This window comes from Grus americana, chromosome 12 (genome assembly GCF_028858705.1).
Source record: "Grus americana isolate bGruAme1 chromosome 12, bGruAme1.mat, whole genome shotgun sequence".
Lineage (NCBI taxonomy): Eukaryota > Metazoa > Chordata > Aves > Gruiformes > Gruidae > Grus > Grus americana.
The window spans coordinates 9,103,574-9,127,705 of NC_072863.1; the positions used below are offsets into that span (position 1 = coordinate 9,103,574).

At 45.7% G+C, this 24,132-nt stretch overlaps 1 protein-coding gene across 1 annotated transcript in view; it reads left to right on the forward strand.

Annotated features, from left to right (window-relative positions):
- The window catches only part of GPC4 (glypican 4), a 69,547-nt gene that overhangs the window by 24,713 nt on the left and 20,702 nt on the right, over nt 1-24,132 (forward strand). Inside the window, exons 2-3 of the mRNA XM_054839450.1 lie at nt 6,422-6,580; nt 21,248-21,639. Coding sequence (XP_054695425.1) covers nt 6,422-6,580; nt 21,248-21,639 — 551 coding nt within the window. The remainder of the gene's footprint in view (nt 1-6,421; nt 6,581-21,247; nt 21,640-24,132) is intronic.

Consider the following 24,132-nt stretch of genomic DNA (forward strand, 5'->3'; position numbering starts at 1 on the left):
TAACATTAATAAGGCAAATAAACCATTTATATAAAACGGTTGCTAATTGAGTGGGATGTTAAATATGCTGCACACTGGCACATGCTGCCAAATTGCAGTACTTGCATAACCCTACCAGTCAGCTCTGGGAGCCAGCTGTGCATGAGGATGTTTTCTGGCTTAAGAACTCCCGGGTGGCTGGACAAAAGGGATGCAGGTGGGTATGAGCATCCATGATGGTCGAATTCGACAGCTTCTGTGGCTGTGGAAGGGCTGGCATCCATGTGCCCAGCTGGAGGACAATGCTGGCTGCTGACCTCCATGGTGAGGACCTGGGTTTGGGTACGGGGGGTGCTCACTTTCTCTTTTGGTGCCTGTTGGGTTTGAGATCCCAATAAGAATCGCAAATGTTTTGAGGGGGGAAGAAAGGAAAGCTGACTCTGGTTGTGTGATGGTGGGCTTTAGGATAGGAAATGATTTGTATTGGAAATAAAGTGTGTCCATTTTTTGTCTGATGGTGATAGATGTAGGGAGGATGCTGCACAAAGCACTTCTCCTGGAAGCGTGCAGTTGAAATAATGGTTCAGGCTGGAAATAGCACCGTGTGCTTAGGAGCATCGAGGGAGGTATAGCTCCAAGTGTCCCAACCTGCTTTGACTCGCTCCGGCCAGAGGGTACCAGCAGCACTGCATTGTTTGCAGGATGTGAGCTTAGAAACTTCTAACCCTGCTGCCCCGCATGGATGCATCACCTCCGTTAGCAGGACCTCAGTGCTGTTATACATCTCTCCCTTCCTGGCACACAACCATCTCCACAGGAGTATTCTCCCCAGTAAAATAAACACAAGTCCCACAGCAGCACCACTTTAAAGCAAACAGGGAAGACTGACCACCTGGTGAAAAAGGAGTACTCCGATAAGAGCCATCAACTAAAAATTCACGTTTGCTGCTTATACCAGGCAAAAAGCATGCCCTCAAGCAGCGCGTGCGTGTGTCAGCCTGGGAGGAGGCAAGAGGGTTGCTTTTTTTTCCTCTTTTTGGTGTTTGCCGCTTAGTGTCATTTCACCTGGAAAGATTTGTATGTCAAGACACTGTCTGTGTTTCTGTAGTGCTCTTCATTAGCAAGTATCTCCGAGCAGCATAAGCAGTGATTAGGCTGAACCCAGCCTTGCCTTGGGGGACAGGGACTGTGGTGGCTGTGGGATGTGTGGTTGTGCCGATAGCACCTATGGGTTACGGCAGCACCATTGCAGACCGGCGAGTGCTCATGGGCCATTACTGGGGGTGCCGAGCATCTCTGGCTCATTTTGTAGCCAGGAAAACTGGACAGGTTTTGGTATTTTGGGTTACAATTAAAGGTGATCAGATTGGGTGGGTGGTTCAGTAGCCTTGTCTGTCTCGATGACTCCGCTGGAGTCGATCACAAGCTCGTGCTTTTCTTTCTTCTCACCCCTTGTTAACGTGGGGCCGGAGCAGCAGAGCTGTGCTCAGGGGTGATGCTAGTGTTTCTTGTCATCTTTGTTGGGGGTTTTGTAAAGCCTCGGTAGCATGTCAATTATATATGATGGGTGGAAGCCTAATATTCTGTGATAATTAGAAGGTAAGTCTAGTGTGAAATCGGATTAGAGCCTGGCATTACAGTCCAGGATTCCTTTGGTAGTTGGTTCAGAGGAAGTCATAAAACTCTTTCAAAGATGGCACAAGCCGATGTGCGTTAGAGGGAAGAGGCAGAGCGTGAGGCTGAAATGATGGCCTCGCTCGTCGGTCCACCAGCAGCGTTTGCCTCCCGCTCCTCCACCAGCCCAGCTTACCCCAGCCTGTTTTCTTATGTGGGAGCAAAGCCCAAGAGTAACGTCTCAGACCATAAACTGCTTTTGGCTTGTTTACTGAGCTGCAATGAAGGGCTAGACTGTATACAGGAGTGTTTTAAAGAAATGTCCACCCTCTGCCTCCCAGCGAACCACTCCTGAAAGTTTAGCTAGTTTTGCAGCTAGGTATACTTAAGTGTGAACTTGGTCAAGGTGAGGAGAAGCAGGCTGGGAAGGCATGTTAGACATCCAGAAACAACATTTTGAAAAGGTCTTGGAAAAATGTTCGGCGAAGGGAACTGCTTTTCAAGATCACGGAGCCCCTGAGTTTGCACTGCACACTTACTCATTCGATGAAAACTTGTTTTCTGACACATTGCAAAATAGTTATTTGATTTGGAAGAAACTCCGTGTGCCTGGAGTCTGATAAATGTGGCGTTTCTGTAATGGCTTAAATCATAAGTTTGGAAGATTACCTTTCTGAGCACATTTCCTTGAATGTGCAGACAGTAACATCGTGTACCATTGCATTTCTATCTTTAAACCACCACCTCCGTTCCCAGAGGTGTGCCATTAACTAGCTGAGGAGCAAGCTTCTTTTGTAATTTTGGTCCATCGCTGTCTCTCTGTATTCACATGTAATGTAAAATAGAGAAAAAGTCTCACTGCAACAGGCGATGGGAAAGATCTCCTGCAAATCCATGACAAGTTGCGGCGATGGTGTGCATATGCAGTAGTTATTTGGAGTCGTTCTCTGCTACTTAAGCTCTTTTTGCCATGCAGCCCCTGACGTGATGATCGCACACCCTGCCAAACAATTCAATAAGAAGCCGAACTTGAAAGGAAGCTGTGGCAGAGTTATATTTTTGCTGCACTCACATGGTGATAAATTACAAAAGCTGTCGAGTCTTTAACACTCAACAGTAGATGAAGAGTTGCCTTGTATGGGCATTGTTTGATGAGTTTTAACTTTGTGAAATAATTATTGCCAAATGTGTCCTTGACAGTGAGTGCACACCACGAGAGTTCTTCACATAATATACATAAACATTAGATCTCTGTTTAAGTGGGCCTAAATACTCATATCTTTCACTCCTTTTCCTTAGAGGAGTTCACTGCCAGTTGGAAAAGTGAAGAGCGTTGTCTTTGGTCTTGGCTCTAGGTCGGTGTTTTCCGTGTGTGCAACCGGTCTGTGCTCACGTGGACTGCTGGCAGTGGCTGCTTTCCAGGCTTCATAGACCTGTTGGGTGTTGAAGCTGTTGTCTGATGACACCGTGCTTCAGGGTCTGTCTGTGGAGGCGTAAGAGGTTCCCAACACCACAGCAGCCACTCGCCGAAGGGACGTGCCATGGGTCCATCACCCAGACAGGCAATGCGATGCTGGGACGTTGTGTTGCTCTCCCTGCAAACTCAGGCATGGGATGAGTCCTGCGGGTGAGTGCTGAATGGGTCAGCTCTGCTAGCTGATTTAAAATGAAGGCTAGACATAAGATTTTTTGCAAACTCTGTGAGTCGCTTTGCTTAAGCGAGGATATAATCTCAGGGATGTGGAGGTGCTAAGGACAACTCTCCCTGTGGGAAAATGGGGCTCCAGTGTCTTCCAGTGACTTCCCATTGGTATCTCCCACTGTGGCATAAGAAAACGGCAAGAAAAGCAGCCCACAGCCCTAAACTTTCTGGTTTTTAATACTTGGTAACAACACAGTGCATCCTCCTATGATTAGCACTGAGTAGCCGGAGCTCCTCAGCTCCAGACAGAGCTAATTCTTGATCACGAGCCAAGACCACATAGTGCTGACATGACTGAGAAATATCTTCCATAATTAGATTGCTTGGTCATTCATTTTTGAATGTCTGAGTTGCATTTTGGAGCATAATGTCTTAATGATCAACCAAATAGGATCTGTGCAAGCTTGATTTACTATCAGTGGTCTTCCCCTCACTTGGCTTTGCACGTGTGTGCCAGGGAGACACCATGCAAATCTGGGATGAGGCAGCTCAGAGAAAAATTATTTTGCTTTGTAACGTTAGGTGGGATGGTGACTTTAGTTTAATAGTATAAACAGATATAAAACTGTTGCTTGTGTTTGTGCAACATGTTGGGCTTTTATTTGTCATAAATGGAGTAGTTGTTAAAACCACTGCTTTAGGGATCCCAGGGTGTCTGTGGGCAACGTCAGAAGTGTCTGCAAAGTGTTGCTAGGAAAAGAAAGCCCACTATCGGTAGGCTTGAATTTGCCAAGTAGGGTAGAGGCTTACCCCCGCAACGCAGAAGAATGGGAAGTAAGTTGTAACACCAAAGGCAGGCCTGCATCATGGAAATGGTACTGAAACCATGAAGTGCGTTTCAGGTAAAATATTTCCAACATATTCCCCCTTCACAAGAAATTTAGGAAACTAAAACTTGTTTTGAAATTATTTTGACACTGTGAAATTAGCCATTGCTCTAGCTGTAATTATCACTTTGCTGCTGTTCGTTTCCCATTGTGTCAAAGAGCCTTGGTGTCCTGCATTGGAACCTGAGCAAACAGATTTAAAGTGAAATAAAGCGTGGCACTTGGGCACTTTTTTTTTTTAATGCTCGCTAGTAAGGCAGGCTCATAGAAGAGTGCACATCTGTGTTCTGGGATGGATTGGTGGGTAGGATCCAAAAGCCCTGGGTGTGCATCTTCCTCTCTCTTAAATGACTTATCAAGCTAAATGGAGCTGCGTCCCTTGGTGCTGCACCCCTTAATGCCGTATATTTGCTGCTGGAAGTGCTCCTCTGAGATGGAAAGAAATAGAGTCCCTGAAAGAAAAATACATCTGTAAGGAGATAGTGAGATTTTTCTGTGTTTTCTGAAGGCTGTGCCTCAGTAGTGCTGCTTCCTGTAACAGACTTTGAGCTTTCCGTAATTCAAGAGCAGTGGACGGTCTTGTGCAATAAATTAACTGTGGCAGAATTATCTGTTGGTCAAGGACTCTCTGTAATGCCAGGGAAAACAAACAAACGCTGTAGCGCAAAAGGAAAATAGATTTAGGAGGAGCGCTGCTTAGGGATTTTATATGTATCTTATTTTAAAATGGTCCCTAAGTCTGAAAGGAGAGACTCTAACATTTCTGGGCTAGAAAGTCATGCAAGGTGATGCAAATGTTCAATAGCTGGGGGAATGGCATCGTTATGAGATCTTGCACAAGGCAGGCAGAGAAGCAACTGCTTGTGTTAGTCACGGTCAGGCTTTGTTTTGCACTGTACATAAACCTGCTTTTGTTTCTCTAAACCCACCCTTGATGCTCTGGCAGGTAGGATTGCGCTTCAGTAAGTGCATGGTTCACAGCCTGTCGCGAAGAGGTTATTTTCTGTGCAGGGAGCTGACAAGTCCTTTGCAGCTCTGGCAGTGAGTCTCTGAACCTCGGTGGTGGTTGGAGGTTGTTGGTGGCTTACAGGGTGTGAGCAGGTAGGGAAGAGCCTTCGCCTCTCCATCTGCTTCCTCAGGATGAAGGATAAGGTTTGGCAGTGGGGTGTGAAATGGGAGAGAAGAGCAGCTTACATGTAGGCTGCATCTTTTAAAATACCATCTGACTTGGAAGGATGAGTTTCTCATCGTAACTGCTTGTTTTGATTGTATGTTCAGTGTTGACAAAGATTTGCACAGTTTCCCCAAGTTTGAACCACTTTAGCATCAGCCCACCTGCCTGTGATGGTGCTGCGGGTGTGGGACCTGTCAGAGAAGCTGGAGCTGAGGATTGCTACACAAAGAGTTTGTCTTGGCCCACAAAACTTGACAGCAGCGTTTTCCTGGTGGTGCTAGAAGAGGACGGCCTCATCCTGCACTGCAATGAGGTGCTCTAAAAGCAAATTATATGTGGCCAGATCCTATGCCCAGATTGTCTGTGAACTTTTGAAATTCAGCTATGGTAGATACTGAAGCATGTTATGATTCCTCTGCACAAGCCAACTTGAGCCAGATGACTTTTAGGAGAGACCTATCTTTAATGGTGAAAGAAGAAAATCTGTTTGAATTATCCAAAAACAAACACCCAATTTCACCTGGGATGATGACAGAAAACTGTAAAATTAGGAGCTGGGAAATACAAAGCCTTTTTATGAGCTGTTGCATAAATCCAGTGTGTTTTACTATCAGTGATAACAGTTTTTTCTGAGAGAGATTACTTCTCCTGTGATAACTGGAGGTGGGAGGGTAAAGGAAAAAGAATTTATCTTGTGCAGAAAGGACCATTGCAATTGATACTGTGTTGTGTATTAACTGAATGAATTGGAAGTAATTAAAATACTCAGCAAAAACTTCATGAAAGATAGCATAGTATATACAGGTCAATTTTCAGGGTCTTCAAATTATACTGTGCAAGGTGACTGTCTGTTTATTCCATTTAGTAACTGAATAAATAAGAGGACGCTTTTTAATATTCTTGCAGAAAGACAAGGTGTGGTATTTACATGTGTTGTTGTAAAGTTCTTCTACAGAATCTGGTTTTGTTATGCCAGCCCCTGGTCCCGTGCTCGCAGTGAGGGAAGGCCTCCTTGGGGGAAGATGATGCTGTGGGTCCTCACACCCCCCTGCCTTGCAAACCGACCTCTTTGCCCTTGCACAGAGAATCCTTTTAACTTGGGATATTTTCTTCTCTTCTTTTCAGGTGACCACTTGAAAGTCTGCTCGCAAGACTACACATGCTGCTCTCAAGAAATGGAGGAGAAGTACAGTCAGCAGAGTAAACACGACTTCAGAAACGCTGTCGTAGAGCTTAGCAATCACTTACAAACCATGTTTAGTTCCCGATACAAGAAGTTTGATGGTAAGTGCAGAGACCTCGAACTTGCCCTTCCTTGGGATAAAATGTAAAAAATTCCTGTCCTGTTGTTTTCTATGCAGTTGTTCTGCTCTGCCTGCCCCTTTGCTGGGGAAGTTCATGACTCATGGCTCAGAGGGCAGAGCATGCCTTGTTTTGCAATCCCGTGAGAGAGAAATATTTGCTGATTATGGCTGCTTATTTCCCAAAGAGAGAGATCTTTCTTTCTGATTAGTCTTTTGAAAAACCGTTTTGCTCTTAATGTAAGATTGCAGTTAGTTTTGTTGGTACATCCCCACAGCACGTGTAATTGTAACATGCACATCTTGCAGCCCCGATCTGCAAAAATGCTGATCTTTCCCGGTGTGTTGTGAACCAACAGGATTTGTATCCATCTCACTTAGCCTTTGGGGCTAGGCAGAGCGGCAGATAAATACAGAGCTGGTTTTGTGTGGAGGCCGAGGGTTCAAGTGTGATGCAGGGTCAGAAGCAAAATGAACAAAGTCTCGGCTGAGTTCCCATTGCTCGAGTGACGCTAACTGCTGACTGATAAGCAAATGACTGGTCTCGGCATTGCCCTCGGATCCGCAGCAGTGGATCATGGGATCTATCAGCCACAGCATGGCTGGCTCGTGGGAGCTGCAGGAAGAAACTCCCTCCGCAGGTAGCTGGCATGCACCCTTCCAGTGTTCCCACCTTGCAGCCAGGTGCCTTTCTTTCAAGAACGCTTCATGCAACCAGCTGAAGTTGATGCCCAGGCATCAGGCACAGCACCCATCTGAGGTCCGAGCAGCATCTCTTGGTTTTGCTGCTGAGCTCTTGGTCATGGCAGTTCCCACGGGTCTGTGCAGGCACCTCGGTGCTCCTGGTCATTGGGCCCCTGTGCAGAGCATCAGGCTCCTGCCTGGGTTGTCCTTGTTGGCTGGGGGAATGAGGTGACACCCAGTTGCACATGGAAATATCTGAAGTCAGGTGGACTGGGTTGCCAAGGCTTTTGCTCTGCTCGTACATCGTCATCACCATCTGGTAGTAGAGGGCAATTCCACCACACAGCTTCTCTGGACCTTTTTCTCCCTTGTTTGGTCATTGGTTCAACATGGATCTTCTACTAATACCCCAAAGTCTGTGCCCTGAACCTCCAAGGGACTTCCTCTACACTACTGCAGCAGGTAGCAGCCCCTTTCTTTCAAAAGGGATTGGCATGGGTGAGCAAAAAAGTGCCTAGCTTTGAAATTGCAGTGAGTCAAAGTGGAATTACACAATCATCTTGATAGCATCTAAATCTGCTAGCTAAATATTTCCCTCAACCTCTGTTGTCTCTACCTGCTGGTACACCAAAGGGGTGATAGAGGGAGAACCAAAGTGTCTAGACTTGCAAGCTTATTAAATGCAGAACAAGACACTTAATGAAATCCAGCCCATAGATAAGCCTTTTCAAAGAGACCAGAGGAACAGCATCTGCTTCACCTTAAATGAACGATGAGGCCTTTTGAAATGCTGCATTGAAAACAAAGAGCATGCACGGTTCACTGTATTAGCATCCCTGACGTGGTGCAGACGTAGTGCTGGGTGTGTCTGCCCGTTTGTAGGGTGAGAGATGGCTGCAGGGCTGCATGATGGCAGGGGGATATTAAGCTGAGCTGGATACTTGTCAAAGCACAAGGCTTCAAAATGGGTGAGCTTTGATAGGGAGCCCTGTACAATCTGTTTTGTTGTGCTGCATGGTTCTTCCGTCAGCCCCTCGCAGCGTGCCCTGTGCCAGTCCCACCCTGATCTTAGCCCTGGGAGTCCTTGACAGGCAAATCTGGAAGGGGATGGTGTGATCCTGTTGTTGGATTGACTGTGCCCAGCCTGTCCCTGAAGGGTGTTTCTGTGCTCTGTATGAAACTAATGAAGGAGAATTAGCAACCTCCTTAGTGTGTCCCAAAGCCTAATGACCCTGTCTTTGAGCATTTGCTAATATCAGATCTCAATCTTCATTTGCTGCAGACAAAGCTGATTTAGGGAATTTTTAATCTTACCTGGGGTGGAAGCAGAGATTAACTGATTACCATCCTCCATCATTTACGTCTTGGAAGACTTTTAATCATGACTGCCTCTCTCCCTCCAGCCCCATCACCTGGAGGCTGAAGGCACCCCCTTTCCAGCAGCACTCTTGCTGGTGGCTGGAGCAGGTTGAGGAGCCTCCCCTCTGAGGTTCTCAAGCTCTCTAAGCTCTTCTTAAAAAAATTGTGGAGTGTCATGCCCAAGACTGCTGTGGTAGTTTTGTTGGTTTGTTTTTAAGAGCTTCCTACAGAGTGATCGGCTGCTTGTGGTGTGGTGTTGCCTTTCTTTGGTGCTGGTGCGTGGTCATTGGGTGGCTGTGGTCTGTTCTGCCTTGCACATTTGAGTTCTCCTTGTCCAACGTAATTCTTCACACTTTTTTTGGTGGAATGTGCCCAGCCTCGAGGAGAGAGATGATCAAGACCCACGTATTTGTCCCGATATCTAGGGAGGAGATATGAAAAGCATGCCAACCCTTCCAGAGCTCTTCCTTTGCATGGGTCCAGGCTCTGATTTTAGCATTTGCAGCTCTTTAGGGCTCCCGCATTGCTAGTAGCTGAATCCATTCAAATGAAAATAAAGCTGACACAAAATGAGCCATGCACCTTCCTCTGTTTAATGAGAAATCCTCTGTGCTACAGCAGTGTCGAGGGACTCAGCAGGCAAGATGGAGTTATTGCAGAGACTGAAATCACTTCACTTAGCTGGTGTCCCAGCAAGTGGGACAGATGCTCCTCTTGCAGAGTGAGACATCCCTGTGCTGTGCAAGGCCACTCCAGGATGCAGCTCAAGGAGTAACCTGCATCCTCCAGCTCTTTGGAAGTCTTTGTTGCGGGTTCTCTGGCTGCTAATCTCTCAGACTTGACGTTCAGGTCCGAGAGGAGAGGCAAACCCGTGCTGCCTCCGTTACGTGCTTGACCTTTGCAGCAGTTGCCACTGCAAAAGGACAGTCAAAGTGGCGGCACGTCCTTTGGATGGAGGCTGCGATGCCCCGTGGCGTTTGGAGTGTTTGCATCAGCTGTTGCGGGAGTGCTGTGTGCCGTTGGAACCGTTGCCAGAATTGCTCTGATCTGACACCAAAGCCGTACAGAAGTGGATTATCTCCTCTTAATCGGGAGCATGGAACAAGCTGCTGATTATCTGTCCCCAAAGGCCTGACCAGAAGTCATTTCGGCTCCTAATGCGTAATGTGACAGCGTCAGATCTTCCTGTGTGGATTTGGTTTGCAGACACTGGGAGAAGACTGGAGCTTTGGAGTCCCGTATCTTACATATCCTGTCTAAATATTTGCTTACAGTACAGCTCTGCATGCTCCTAGGGGTCTCTCCTGTTGTAATTTAAACAACTAGCCCAACCCCAGCGTGGCAGTAAGGGATGTATTTTCAGCAGTAAGGGAAATGCTTTTTTTTAATAAAACAAAAAATACTTTGGGAGTTTTCAGATTCCCCACTGCTAGATGTTTGTAAGGTGAAGACTTGCTGTTTTTTCTGGCATACATGATCTCACATACAGGTTCACGGGCTTCGCTGAGAAATTCATGGGTGAGATTCTCTGGCCATGTAAGCATCTCCCTCCGTGACAGTGACAGCCATGGGAAAACCCCAAAGCTGTGCAACTGCAATGACATCTCATGCCACAGAAGTGGTTATAGCAGTCAGGGCTTTAAAAAAAAAAAAAAAAAAGATAGGGTGGGGGGAGTGTTTAAAATCTGCTTTGCATTGTCTCATCTTCACCAGTTAGTGCCCTCCCCTTCCCTCTCCCAGGGATTAATAACATTAATAGGATTAATGGTGACATTAATGCTTGGTCCCATTTATTAAACTCGAACTTTCACCTCTTTTGCCCTTTCGGGCTGAAGTTTTCCATGCTGGCATCTGTGCTAGCCAAGCAGTGCTTTGGGGAAATTGCTCAGCTGTTTGAGGAACTGGAGCAGGGACAGGACATAGCCCGTAACTCTTCTTCAGCATTTCCGCTAGTCTCTTGCTTTCTAGATAAGATGCTCTTAGTTTTTTCTTATTAAAGACATCTCCTGAATCTCTCAGAAGATGTAATTGTTGTGCCAGGCCTTTTTTGGGACACACACACACACACACACACACTTTCATTTTATGTATGGGCTGGTTGCAGAGTGATTCGGGCAGACGGAGCCCCAAGCCCCCATGAGTGGAGAGGCTGCTGAGCCTCTGCCCTGCAGGGCTGGGTCCGGCAAACGGCTGCTTGTTTCAATTTCACAAGTGCTTTTGCTGTTGCACTTAGGCCAGGTCTTGTCCCTTTCTTCTGCACGCTCTGGATTTAGGGAAGATGAGCAAGCTTCTGCAACCCTTGTTGTACAGGAATGGTTACGTACAGGAGACGAACATGAAATTCTGATGGTTTGTCCGTCCTGGGCTGGCAGTAGGTTTGGCTTTTCCAGTGCCCAAGCAACAGAAGGATTTGTACAAAACCGTACAGCCTGAGCAGCTTCTAGGAAGATATTAAATGCTGAGAGTCCCCTTTCTGATCCGCTCCCCCTGACTTTTTCATTAGCATTTAAGATAAAACAAATGCAGAAGTGTAAAACAAAACCCCTTTGGGGCAGTGAGTGGAAAGAAACTGAACCCAAGCAGCAGGAGCTGGCCAGGGGTCCCCGAGACCGTGATGCAGCCACCCTTCTGCTGCACAGGGACTGGGCAGAGGGGCTGGAGAGGGACCCCCTGTTCGTTGGCTCTGTGGTTGTGTTGGGCAGAGTAGCCACAGCTATAAAGTGTGGCTTTATAAGATGCCATGCATCTTTGAAGCATTCCAAGGTGCCCTTGATCTTCTAGCATGAGCTTTGTGTTACTCCTGGGTGCATGAATACTGATTTACTTCTGATAACTGGTTTATGGCTGAGTCCAAGTAACTAATCAGGTGGAACGTTGTCCAAATTCCTTCCAAACTCTGCTAAAACTGTTGGACACCCCTCCCCCCCCAGCTCATGTAATCTCATTTCTTAATTTAGATTTCATCATTCAGATAACCCTTGGTTTCCAGCCACTGTCTCCAGGTAGGATTTAGGTGTGCTGGGACAGCAGGATACATGGCTGGGTAGTATTAATAACTGGGATTGAGACCGGAGGGACAAGGAAAGCTTTTGGTGTTCTCATCTCCGCTGCTCCGGGCGGTGCAGAGGCAAACTGTGAAAGATGAGCCCTGCAGGTGCTCAGCCCACCGCTCCTATAGTTAGAATTTGGCAGATCATCGGGGTGCTTTGCCGTACCAAAATAACTGCCCTTTGGGGACCTTTCTCTCACGTTAACTCTTTTATCAGAAACTGCCTGCAAGAGCAGAGACTCAGGCCCTTGTCCTGCTCGTGTGCCAGGGTCCCCAGCGTCTGTAGCACCCAGGAGCGTGGGGTTAGTCCTGGCTGCTGGCAGGTTTGTGTCTGCAGGAGGCAGCTCCGGGTGTTGTACCACCCAGGAGCACTCAGACTGGAGACCTGGTGGACCTTTGATACTTGCTGTGCCAGATCCACGTGATGTTTGTGCTTCTGAATAAATCTCTGTGGTGGAGAGAGCTCTACCATTACAATGTGTCCTCTAGCGAGTGCGCTGATGACGACTGCATCGTTAACATAGAAATAATACAGTGGTTTTGTCTATCTGCTGCCGCTCACATTTAGATGAAGGCACAGCCTTGTTCTTCCCTCTCCAGAAAGGGATGGCACCAAAACTCATACCAACCAGGGCAGAAAACAGTGGGAAGATCCCTCAAATGTTGCTGAAGCAGCAGTTGCCTTCTGCTGAGAGCCAGTCCTTCAGACTTGGTTTCAGACCTGCGCTTGCTCGGCGTAGGGCTGGAGTGATTTAGGAGAAGCAGGAGGGAGCAACCACCAACACACTTCCTTTAGAAAATCCCACTTGTGGGCTTTTGTTTGTGCTTTCCCACTCACTGCAACAGTAATGAAACAAATTGTCTGCTGTCTCCACTGTCTGTGGTGGAAGTTTGTTTATTCTTTGTTTTCTTTTAACTGGCTCCTCTCCAGCTGAGATTTTTAAGGAGGTACAAAAACCACTGTGATTTTTAGTATTGTTCTTTAAGAAGGGTGATGCTCATCTGGTGGTGGTGGGGACCAGACCTCTATTTTGGGAGGCTCAGAAAGATCCTGAGGTCAAGTTGTCTCAGAAGGAGGAGATCTCAAAGCGGGGGAGGCTCCTGCCCTGTAGAAGGGAATAAAAAAAGATTGGATTTTGTAACTGAGCAAAGATTTTAGCAATGGGCAAAGCTGTTTTCTGTACGGGCTTGGAAGGATCAGTCTTCCGCTGTCTTTGGTCCAAGCAGTTCTGCTGTTAAGATCACAGGTAAACTGCTCGTAGGTGTTTGAATTTTTTTTTTTTTTCCCCCAAAAGCAAAGATACGGGCAGCACGCTCTATACTTGGCTACAGGAAACGTGCCTGGTGCTCTCTGGTTACTAATTGCTGTCAACCCGTCAACGAGCTATTGTTTGTCTGTTTAAATTAACTCTCTCTTCCTCCTTCCTGCACGAAGGAGCACCTAGCCTGGTGTGGACTCTGATGGCTTCTGTAGTTCTGGGAGCTGCTCCGCTGGATGCCTGTTGAGTTGGTGTTTTGGGGTCTCATGGTGGGCTTGGGGGTGTGATATTCCACCAGTGCAGAGCTGGAGCTGTTTTGTTAGTGTTAAATGTACTGTAACGTCTTAGCGTCCAACTGTTTGCGTGCTGGATGAACAAATAAGAAAGGCAGCCCTAGCTGGAAGAGTTCTCGGTGCAAATATAACGAGATGAGGGGAGCTGAGGTAACCGGAACAAGACAGCCATCCCCACTGTTCAGCACGGGTCCTCCTCAAGCTCTTCAACAGCAGTGGTAGGAAGGGAAGCTTGGAAAAATACGTATGTGTGAAATACCTTAGTGAGTGTCCCAGAAAGCTCATCTGAACGGGGCTGTGCGGGAGGAAACCTGAAGGAACTCGCTTTCAGATTTTGCAGGTGATGTTTGGTAGCAAATGGACCTGGGTCAGCAGCTTAAAGCAGCTGAGAAATAATTGATGTGTTTGAAAGTTGAGATTGAGGAATGGGTGCGGTGAAAATGAAGACGGTAGGGGGAGTGGAGAGAAGAGCAAGCAAATGGAAAAGCAGCAGCACAGGAGGCGTGTTGGCGAAGATGACTGTTGAGTTGTGGCCGTGAGGAGGATGATGGAAGAGCTGGGAATGAAGGACCTGCTGCTTGTGGAGGGAGTAGCGTGGGAGCAGCAGGAGAAACCCACTATAGCTGACCCAGAACAGGACACGTGAGCAGTGACGGTCCCTGAAAACAGGGACGAGGAGGCTGCGAAGACTGGGTTCATCCTGCAGTGTGGGACTTGGCAGAGAGGGATGGACCAAGGGGGGACCAAGGGCATTTCTGCTGTCACCACTTTCCTAATTCATAGGACAACTGTTACGTGTAGCAGGATGTGATGTGCTGCTGTTTGCTTCTTGAATTACAGACGGCAATCTCCATACTGTCCCCCCCCCCCGCCTTTTTTGCTTCGTATTCCTTTAACGAGCTTGCTCTCAGTGTGATGGTGGTGATCTCGCACTGTATGTTAGCTCCTTCCGTGCTCTTCTGGGCTCCTGCCAGCCCCGGGGTGCAGATGAAGATTGTGTTCTTGGGCCCTCCAGAAACAAGAAGTTCTAGAAATCTTTTTGGTGGTTGCTTTTTCTTCTCTGTGGCTGCAGCCCAGTTGTTGTTATCGTCTTGAAACCTTTCACTAATCAAGCAAAGTTTGGGCAGATGTTGATGTCCCTCTCAGCTCTTCGAGGTTCACATGTCGGGGTTGTTGCTGTGACACTGGCATGATTTAAGCCTGCACTTCTTCAAACTCCGTGGAAGACTTCTTCCCATGTCAGTAAGTGCTAACACATGTTTGAAAACAAGACAGAGAAACAGCTTGTGGATTTGCCCTGCCCTTCCTGAGTTCATATTCAATAAATGTGTTAACACTATGTATTCATCGGTTTCTCAACACTTCTGGAAAAAGGTTGTTAAGCTATGGTTTGGTTTTCCCTGGTGGAAATTACAAATGTGATATACGCAATAAAGAAGCAAGGGCATATTAAAAATAATGAGGTATATTTAGGAAAAAAACATATCTTTTTCCTAGGTAGCATGGCTATGGATGGCTTCACCTTCGAGGTGAAAAGAGCTGTGTAACATTCATCTCTTTTTTTTTTTTTTTTTCTTTTTTTCTTTTCATTCCAAATTCCTTTTATCTGTCTGGATTGAATTTTGCTTTGCATGGTAGGAGCAGCTGCAGGGTGGAGTGTGCATCCACAGATGCACCTCTGCGAAGGCGCTGGGATGGAGCCGGCGCCGACCCCTCCGCGGCACAGCCTTCGGGGCCCTGGCTCAGGGAAGAGCGTTTGTTTGGGAATCCATCTTGCTGTTGTGGACATTTTACAAGTAAACCATTTTATGAGAAAATATAATTAATCTCTTTGTGGCAGTGTTCTGTACACACTAGAAAGCATAATTGTCTATACAGACAAGCAAATTAAAGGTTTCGGTAAGACAGACGGTCCTTAATTAATCATAATCTGCACAACATATTAAGAGTATACCCAAAAAGCTGGGTGGCAAATTATCTGCAACTAATTAATTGTGCCCATAAAAATTCAGCATGTTCCCTCTGTGTGCTTGAGCCTGGTTTTATTTGTTTTTTAAGGTGTGTTGAGTAATTGCATGTCTACCTGGTATCTGTTTGCATAGTTAATTTGGAAACCTCAAACAGAAGAAGGCCAGTTGAAAACACAGCTCTAAACTAAGCAAACGTGGTGCATGGGAAATATAGTATGTCTGGCAGCCGTTGGGAGCAGAAAGGTGCGTGGTAGTCCTGGTCTCCTGTTGGATGGACACCAGCACACCTGGACATGGCCAGCAGATGGGCGTCTGTAGAGAGCACGTTGGCTCAACGGCCTTGCTGAGCTCTTGGATAAGACTCTGCCTCTTTTGCACCACAGTTAAGGTTTCCTCTGCTCTATGAAATGTGGGGGTTTTGGTGCTGAGCCCTGGGTCTCTTATGGTTTGACTCTTTGCAGTTGCTGGAAGAGGAGCAAGCAGGGTGCCATGGAGCGCTGTGCTTTTCTGTGTGAAATTATTCTCTGAAATAAATGTATTTCTTTCCTGAAGATCAGGAAATTCAAGGCAGAACTTTGCACTCCTGCAGCGGTCAGCTCTGGGGTCAGCCCTGAGGACTCCCTGCCTGGGGCATAGCTGGAGGGGCAGAGGACACCGGTGCTTCGGTCCTGCCGAGGGGCAGACGGTGCTGGGGGTGGCAAGAGGCAGCTCAGGCCAGGCGGTTTTGCCGCTTCTTCCTTTGTCACCAGCGTTCATAGGGAAATGCCATACCAGCCTGTGGGTGAAGGGGAACGTGCCCCTTTGATGTGTTCATCTAATTTCCAGGAGCTGCCTTTGTTTAGGTAGGACTGTGCCCTACAGCAGCGGGGTCTCCTCATCAAAAGCCCTCTTGTATGAAAATCCCACTCTTAATATTTCTGAAAATGTTAGCACGAGGAAAATGTTGCATCTCTTCTTACTTAAAAAAAAAGGATATTTTCAGATGAGACCTGTAAATCCGAGATCAAAAACAATATTGGGTACAAGAATCCAAGGAAGCGGATGTATTGTCTGGAGGTGGGATTCGCCCTGTGCCTCACAGTGGGTGGAGTGATTGTGTTTCTATAAGTACCTCATGTATCTGCAATTTGTGAGAAAGATTGTTTTGAGTTATTCTGGCAGTGGGAACTGATGTCATGCAGAAGCACCTTGGGGAGGTGTGGTGCTCTCCTGCACTGGGTTACTGGCAGGGCTGGTCTGCCCTCAAGCTGCAAACAGCTAATATATCTTACTACCTGAAAAAAAGGAAATTGCCAAGTAACTATGGTTGTTTCCCACTGTACTCTTTTATGGAAGGGTTAGTTAAAAACCAGAGATTTCTTTTTTCTTTTTCTTTTTTTTTCTTTTTTTTAATCTTTTTTCTTTTTTCTTTTTCTTTTTTCTTTTTTCTTTTTCTTTTTTCTTTTTTCTTTTTTTCTCTTTTTCCTTTTTTCTCTTTTTTCCTTTTTTCTCTTTTTTCCTTTTTTCTCTTTTTTCCTTTTTTCTCTTTTTTCCTTTTTTCTCTTTTTTCCTTTTTTCTCTTTTTTCCTTTTTTATCTTTTTTACTTTTTTATATTTTTTCCTTTTTCTTTTTTCTTTTTTTTTTTTTTTTTTTTTTTTTCCTTTTTTCTTTTTTTTTTTTTTTTCTCTTTTTTCCTTTTTTTTCTCTTTTTTCCTTTTTTTTCTCTTTTTTCCTTTTTTTCTCTTTTTTTCCTTTTTTTTTCTCTTTTTTCCTTTTTTCTCTTTTTTCTCTTTTTTCCTTTTTTTTCTCTTTTTTCTCTTTTTTCCTTTTTTTCTCTTTTTTCCTTTTTTTTCTCTTTTTTCCTTTTTTCTCTTTTTTCCTTTTTTTCTCTTTTTTTTTTCTCCAAGGTCTCCTATTGCAGAGAAATACTAGATACGTCACATTCAGTCTTTCTTACTATTTCATGATGTCTCTAGGCTTTCCCCGAGTGTTGGACATTGAAATTCTACCCTGAAATTAATATGTGTTAAAAGAATAAACATGGCCCAGAGCTGTAGATTGCCTGACTGCAGATTACTGTCTTTTCTGTCTCTCAAAGTTAATTTCATTGGAAATGTCATCTTACTTGGAGCATCAAAGTCCGTAGCATCCACAGGATTTATTTTACAATACAGGCAAATTTTAAACTTTCTTCTTGGCATTAGGAAAGGTTTTGTGGCTCTGGTCCCACCGAGCAGCTCGACGGCGCTCTGTGGACGGCAGCACTGGTACCCTTGCCCTTGCACTCATCCTCCTGAGCATCACCCCAAGCAACAAGATGACTTTGCATCAGCAGGGCTTAGCTGACATGAGTTGAAGCAGTAAAATGTGGGCTTGCTCCCATATCAGGTTGGACCAGAGCTGGCTGAGCCATGATAGCTTGTCTGTTGTCCATCCTCTCCATGTAACCCAGACATCTCTCCATGCTCTGGTCGTAGCTAGGAGAACCAGGGAGACCACGAAGCCACGTGCTGTTCCTGTGGGGCAGTTTGTGAAGCCCTTCCAGGCGATATGTGTGCCTGTTTGTCGACAGAGGGGCCGGCCCTTGTTCTGCGAATTTAAACAAGATAACTAGAGGGAAAAGAGACCCTGCCATCCCTCTGGATAGCAGCGTCTCGGAGAGCACCGGCAACGTATGATTTGTCATCTGTGAAAAATGTTTGCATTTGACAGCTTTTCACAGGAAGCCTGTCAGAGTGATAATTTAATGAGTACAGATTGCTTGCAACACAGCTGTAAAACGTGCTTTTACAGTGCTGTAAAATAAGCAACCAAGGCCTTTGTGTGTTTGCTTTGTTTGAGAACAAGTCAACTTCTAATACAAATGAAAGGTGGTCATTTATTTTACCCAGCAAACAGTCAAGACGTAAGAGAGGAACCTGCCATTTTTCTTCTAGTGGTGGCAAGGTTAATGCTGGGTTACGTTGGTGTTTGCTAATCAGCTTGTTTCTGTGAAGGGGAGAATTAATATCTAATTAGATGTAGGGCGTTACTAGTCAGATTAGCATTTAAGTCATAAAAAGGACTTTTGGGCTTTTTTCTTTTCGTTGCAGACGTCTATGCTCATGCTTTGCACAGAAAAAAGCTTAATGTTCCTTGCTGTGCCCAAGCTGATGTCTTGAAGGGGAGACAGAAACTGAGGATGCAGACTTACAGTATGCCAACAGCTAGAGTAAAATGTGTGTGTGTGTATACGTATATATGTGTATAAAAATTGAATCCCTGCTGCTGACCAAGTTAAGAGCGCTGTGCATTGCATGGAGGAAGATGTCGCTGTGCATGTCCCGCTGCTGGGTCCATCCCTGCTTGCTGGTGTGGGGTGGCCCCTAGCCCTCGGTGCTGTGCTCGGCATCCCTCCTCCCCACCTTCCCAACCTCATCCCCACCCCAGGAGGTACCAGCGAGGCCACCCATGGGCCAAGCCACTGGTGCCAGTCACCAGGGCATCCCATCCGGTGCGGATTGGGGACGCAGGTGCATGGTGGTGGGGAAGCTTTGCGGGGCAGGAGGGTGGGAGCTGACCCTGGGCTGCAGACACTTAGCCTCCTCTGTCTTCCTCCTCCTTCTTATGTGGAAAGTGGCACTTGAGAACGGATATTTGCTGCCTGTGAAAATGCTGGCTGGTGCTCGAGCCAGAAACAACAGCTTTGCATATACGTGGTGCCTCCTTCAGCAGTGTTGTGTTGGGGTTTTAGAAGAGGCTGGTTTTGGTGGGAAGTTTTCATTTCCTTTATTTACCTTCCTTTTGGGCAAGGAAAAGCTGCTGGCTGGAAGTCTGCAGGTGCACAGGTATTTGCTGCTAATTAGGTTGCATTCTTTTTTTTTTTTCAGGATAATTAATGAACATACCTGGTTCTAGCCCACATGAAAAATTGCTAACAGATGAAGTGCTATAAAGCCTGGATACAGTTTATTCAACTCCCACTTTGGAGTGTAACCAATAAAATGAGTTGGGGCAAGAGAAGAATGAATTGGTTATGGTAATACCGATGTATTACTTGAGATAACTTTCCTGGCTTAAAACATTGCTTTAGGTTCCTTTAGACTGCTGGTTGGATGTATTTAATAGATTTCCCATCAATATAATTTCAAAATCTAATTATTTTTGAAGAGTTTGCTGATGCATCTGCCATCTCTTGTGCCTGGCAAAAAAATATTTAAATAAACAACTTATTTGGTGATGCTAAAAGGTCTGAGCAAAGGAAGGAAGTGAGCCTTCAAAATGATTAAGTGAATTAGAAATTAATATCCAGCAAGCTAATCTCTATAGTATAAACTCAACAGAAAAAAATCTTCCTGGAGAGGAAATGCCAGTCATGGGAACGAAAGTGGAGGTTCCTGCTGATATTGGACAGAGGACGTGTCGGGTGTTTGAAATCAATCTCTTCTTCCCTGGATCATTTCTCTTGTGCTCCTAAGAGGCTGCATTATATACAGCCATGTCAGGCACTGAGCCCCATGACTTTGTTCGTCAGGAACTCGAAGAATGTTTCAGTTTTTCCAGAAAATGTTTTCTGTGTTAGGCTTTGTTTGTACTGGAGCACTTTGAAGACGAAAATCTGAACTTCAGCATACTTTTAATACGTTTTAACAAGGTTTAAATTCACACTGGGCCAAAATATTCCACCACCCCCCCCCAACAACTTCTGGCTCTAAACATTACTCCTTTGAGGATTAAAAAAACCACAGAGGCATGTTTTATTAAAAAATATTTATTGAATATGAGTCACAGAAAAGCAGAGGTCAGAATCCTCAATTGCTGGTGGCATGCATAAAATAATACGCTTCCTTGCCTGCGCCGTGCATGGCGGTGGAGCGGCTGCGCCCACGCCCCGGGGTGCCGGCGTCCCCCGCGGGGTTGGAGCAAATGGGCGGCAGCCTGGTGCGAGCACCACTGGCTTGTGATGGTTTGTCCCAGCGGCACCTACCCTTGCTCTCCTTAGCTCCTTCTCAAGGTCACGTAGCGTGGAGTTTTATTCTAAAATGTCCCAAGTGCAGTTGCCTTAGTAGACCCCCTCCCGATTATTTCTTTTAATTTAACTCATCTACACCAAATCTCCAAGGCAAAAGCTTTGCAGTAGGGCAGTCTTTGCTTAGACCCGTGTGCCGAGGCTTTGGTGGCAGTGGCTTGGCGGGGGATGTTCTTTAAACTGACCTGGCAGATGCATCTGATGTGCCAGACATCGTCAGGTCAGCTCGTTACCGGCGTCAGAGATGTATGAGGCACTGCCAAGATGCAAGGACCACGCTTCGGCAGTGGCCGCTCTCTGGTACCGGGCTGTCTGGTGCTCTCGGAGGGAGGGAACCAAAGTGGGGATTTGCTTTTAGAAAGTGATGAAACCCAAGGGCCCCCATCCATCTGCTGTCACCTGAAAAACCTCTGTGTTGTTCTTGTGCTAAGTATTTAGCCCTTGGATTTTGAGCAAATTCTGCCTTAATTGTGGGGTTTTTTGTACTGCCACAAACATCTAAAGCCCCGTCTGCAATCAGAACCAATTACATAATTAGAGATAGGCCCTACCCAGAGAGCTGACAAACTAGCAGGGAGAAAGAATCTGCAGGTAGATTTTTGGGTTTGTTTTTAGAATGTATTAAAACTTGTTAATTTTTGAGGCTTGTTTATGATAATTTCAGAAAACGAATTGACAAGACATGAAAAGAAACACCCATTTGTGCAAATGAATGATAGCATAAGAAATTTGAATTATTTTTTTTCTTCTTCATTTTGCTGACTTTTGTCATGGTATTCAGATTTACATCAAAAGAGATTTCACTCATGTAAGTCTTCGGATCTGGAGAGAGGTTGGGGGGGTTGGTTTATGATGAATAATCAAAAATTTTGAGATATATAAATAGTTCAAAATTTTTAGGGAGTCCTTTAACTTTCCATTTCATTTGGGTGATGGTCTCATTGTGCTGAATTTTCCAGTTAAGCAATGGCAGCAGTTGTAGAAGTGTGTGAACACACAACCCAATGCCCGTGTTTACCATATCTTCTTTTCTTCTTCTCTTTTCTAGAGTTCTTCAAAGAACTTCTTGAAAATGCCGAGAAGTCACTGAATGACATGTTTGTGCGGACGTACGGCCGTTTGTACATGCAGAACTCGGAGCTGTTCAAGGATCTCTTCGTGGAGCTGAAGCGGTACTACGTGGGTGGCAATGTCAACCTGGAGGAGATGCTCAATGAGTTCTGGGCACGCTTGCTGGAGCGCATGTTCCGGCTAGTCAACCCCCAGTACCACTTCACGGACGAGTACCTCGAGTGCGTCAGCAAGTACACTGAGCAGCTGAAGCCCTTCGGGGATGTGCCGCGGAAACTCAAACTACAAGTGACGCGTGCGTTCGTGGCCGCCCGCACCTTCGCGCAGGGCCTCGCCATCGCGAGGGACGTCGTGAGCAAAGTGTCCGCGGTGAGCCCTGTCTTGTGATTACTCCCATGTCCCACGGACCCGTGATGGGTAGCGTCTTTCCCTGTTGTCCTGACTAGGTAGCTAAAGGCGTTGCTGGCATTTGCGCACAGGTTGGACCAAATTCCATCTATGTAGACTGTGTCGTTGCGTGGTTGAGTCACGTTCTGGGGACACCACCATCCAGTGCTGCAGCCCAGCAGCAGGGATGTTCCCCAGGTTGATGCTGTCCTCCTATCTAGGGAACAGCAAGAAGCAGGAAATTAAATACCTTCTGCAGTGGAAATAACCATGTTGGCTTGTGTAATGGCTGTATTTTCTTCTTAATATTGCCTTCAAATTACAGCGAGTCATGGATGCTGTGGGTATCTGTTACGGAGCAGCTGATGATTTGCTCCTTGCTCCCAGGCACAGGGAGAGGCTGTTAGCATGAGCAAACAGTACGTTTATGATAACAGTAAGCCAGGAGCCAGTTGCACTTGGTGCCACACATGCAGCATGAGTTAAACCTCAGACTTCTATGGTAAAGTCACTTTTTTTGGGGGTCAGACAGAAGTGATGTGTTGGTGACTTAAATGTTTATGTCCTTCTTCTTATACACCGCTTTGAAATGGTTTAGGTGAGGTGACTTTTTTTTTTTTGACGTGAGATTTGTCTGTGACTTAGTTCAAGCTGTGTGGTATAGGGAACAGGAGTAGTCAATAATCCCCTTAAAGTGATTGTGTGAGATAGCAAATATTAGTGATTTCCTTTTAACAAACTCAGTTCATTTCCTGTGGGCTATAGAAGATTTAGTATAATCATTTAATTGGGCAGAGAGAGGTTTACTTTCTCTCTGCCTGGATACAGAGTAAAAAAAACCGCCAGGCTGAAAGGGCAGGCAGTATTTTGAATCACCTTAAGTGACAGGAAAGAAAAAAGAAAAAAAAAAAAAGTAAACCAGAAAAGAATAGCTGTTCAGGTACTCTTAGAAGCAGAACACAATTTTGGAAGCAGCACAAGCAGCATTGTTAAGTGACGTAATCATTCAAATTGCTTTGACTTACAGGAATAATATTAAAATACTATCTGGGGGAAAAAAAATCTACTTCCATGTTAATTTTTGTTGAAGAGAAATGAGAAAAACAGCCTGCGATAAGCCTGCATGTGTGCGATAGGGCAGAGAATATTAGCAAAGAAAGAGTTGCCATACTAATACATCCAGGCTCCAGGAGCAAGTTGTAAGTTAGCGGTGGCAGGTTTAGGTCCTTGGACACCTTGAGTCCCCATTTAATAGCGATGACTCTTGCGTTAGATGTGTCTGTGTGCTGCTGGTTGAGGATGGGTGTTGTGGAGCTCCACAGGTAACGTGCGGGGTCCCTCTTACAAGACCACAAAATCCTCCAGCCTCAGGAACACCATCCTGTGGTGGGTGGGAAGGAGACATGGGAGGGAGGGTTGGTGCTGGGTGAGGCCAAGCGTTGTGTCTCTGTATCAGGTCGCTGGCCAAGGCTGCTGACCTCTTGGCAGGGGTTTCAAATTTGGTGACTCCTGTTTCTAGTTGTGTAGCGTTGCGGTACACGTTGTGGCCAGAAAGAATGGGAAAAAGGGTTTTCACTGCTGCAGAGTGCAGCTGAAGTATTTGGGTGGGAGGTCTGTCCGCTAAGCCCCAGTACGGTTTTTGGGAATGTGCAATCACTTGATAGGCAGTAAACGTGCATGGATGAGGAATCGTGTTTATGCTCCATCTGCTCAGAATTCATCAAAATGTCTCCAGACTTGACACGGGACCACGAGGGCTACGGTCCCCGCATCTGTTACGAATCAAAGTCATGAACCCGAGGTGGCGTCGTGATTTCTCTTTTGCTTTTGAAGATCCTCGAGTGTAGAGTTGCCTTCAACTCTAGAATTAATTGCTCAAGTGTGGAAGGTTACCCGGAGACCCACTCAGCTGCAAAAATAGCTCACGTGCCGTGGACGATCACAGTTACTGCACTTTCCACTTCAGTTTCACAAGTTGCACTGGAAATCCTGCAACAGATTGACTTTCCAAAGTGGTAGCAAAAGTCCCTGCTGCTGAATGCCTAAGCTTTAGTTGCAGCCATAGAAGGAATAACAATGTTTTTTATAGTGTTTTAATCTCATTTAGTGGAAATCTAACATCATGTTTCTGCTAGACACAATGCGAAATTCTATATGCAGGTTTAAAAGCTGATGTTTTTATGCCTGCTGCTTTGCGGTTGTGTTTTGGGGCTTCCCACATTACATATAGATTAGCCCGGGTTTGCTGAGCTCTGTATAATGACTCTACTGACTTTGCTTCCTTACTGTTTTTACTCAGGAGTTGTAGTGGGATGACTGCTTATACTAGGGATTAACTTGAGGGATAAATCTTCTATTCTTTTTTTATGAAAAATGTCAAAAGTAATGCAAATTAGTTTTACTTTTAATGTGTTTTGTAACAAGCAAGTTAAAAATGTGTAATTGAAAATCCTCAGGAGGAGAAGTACAAACTAC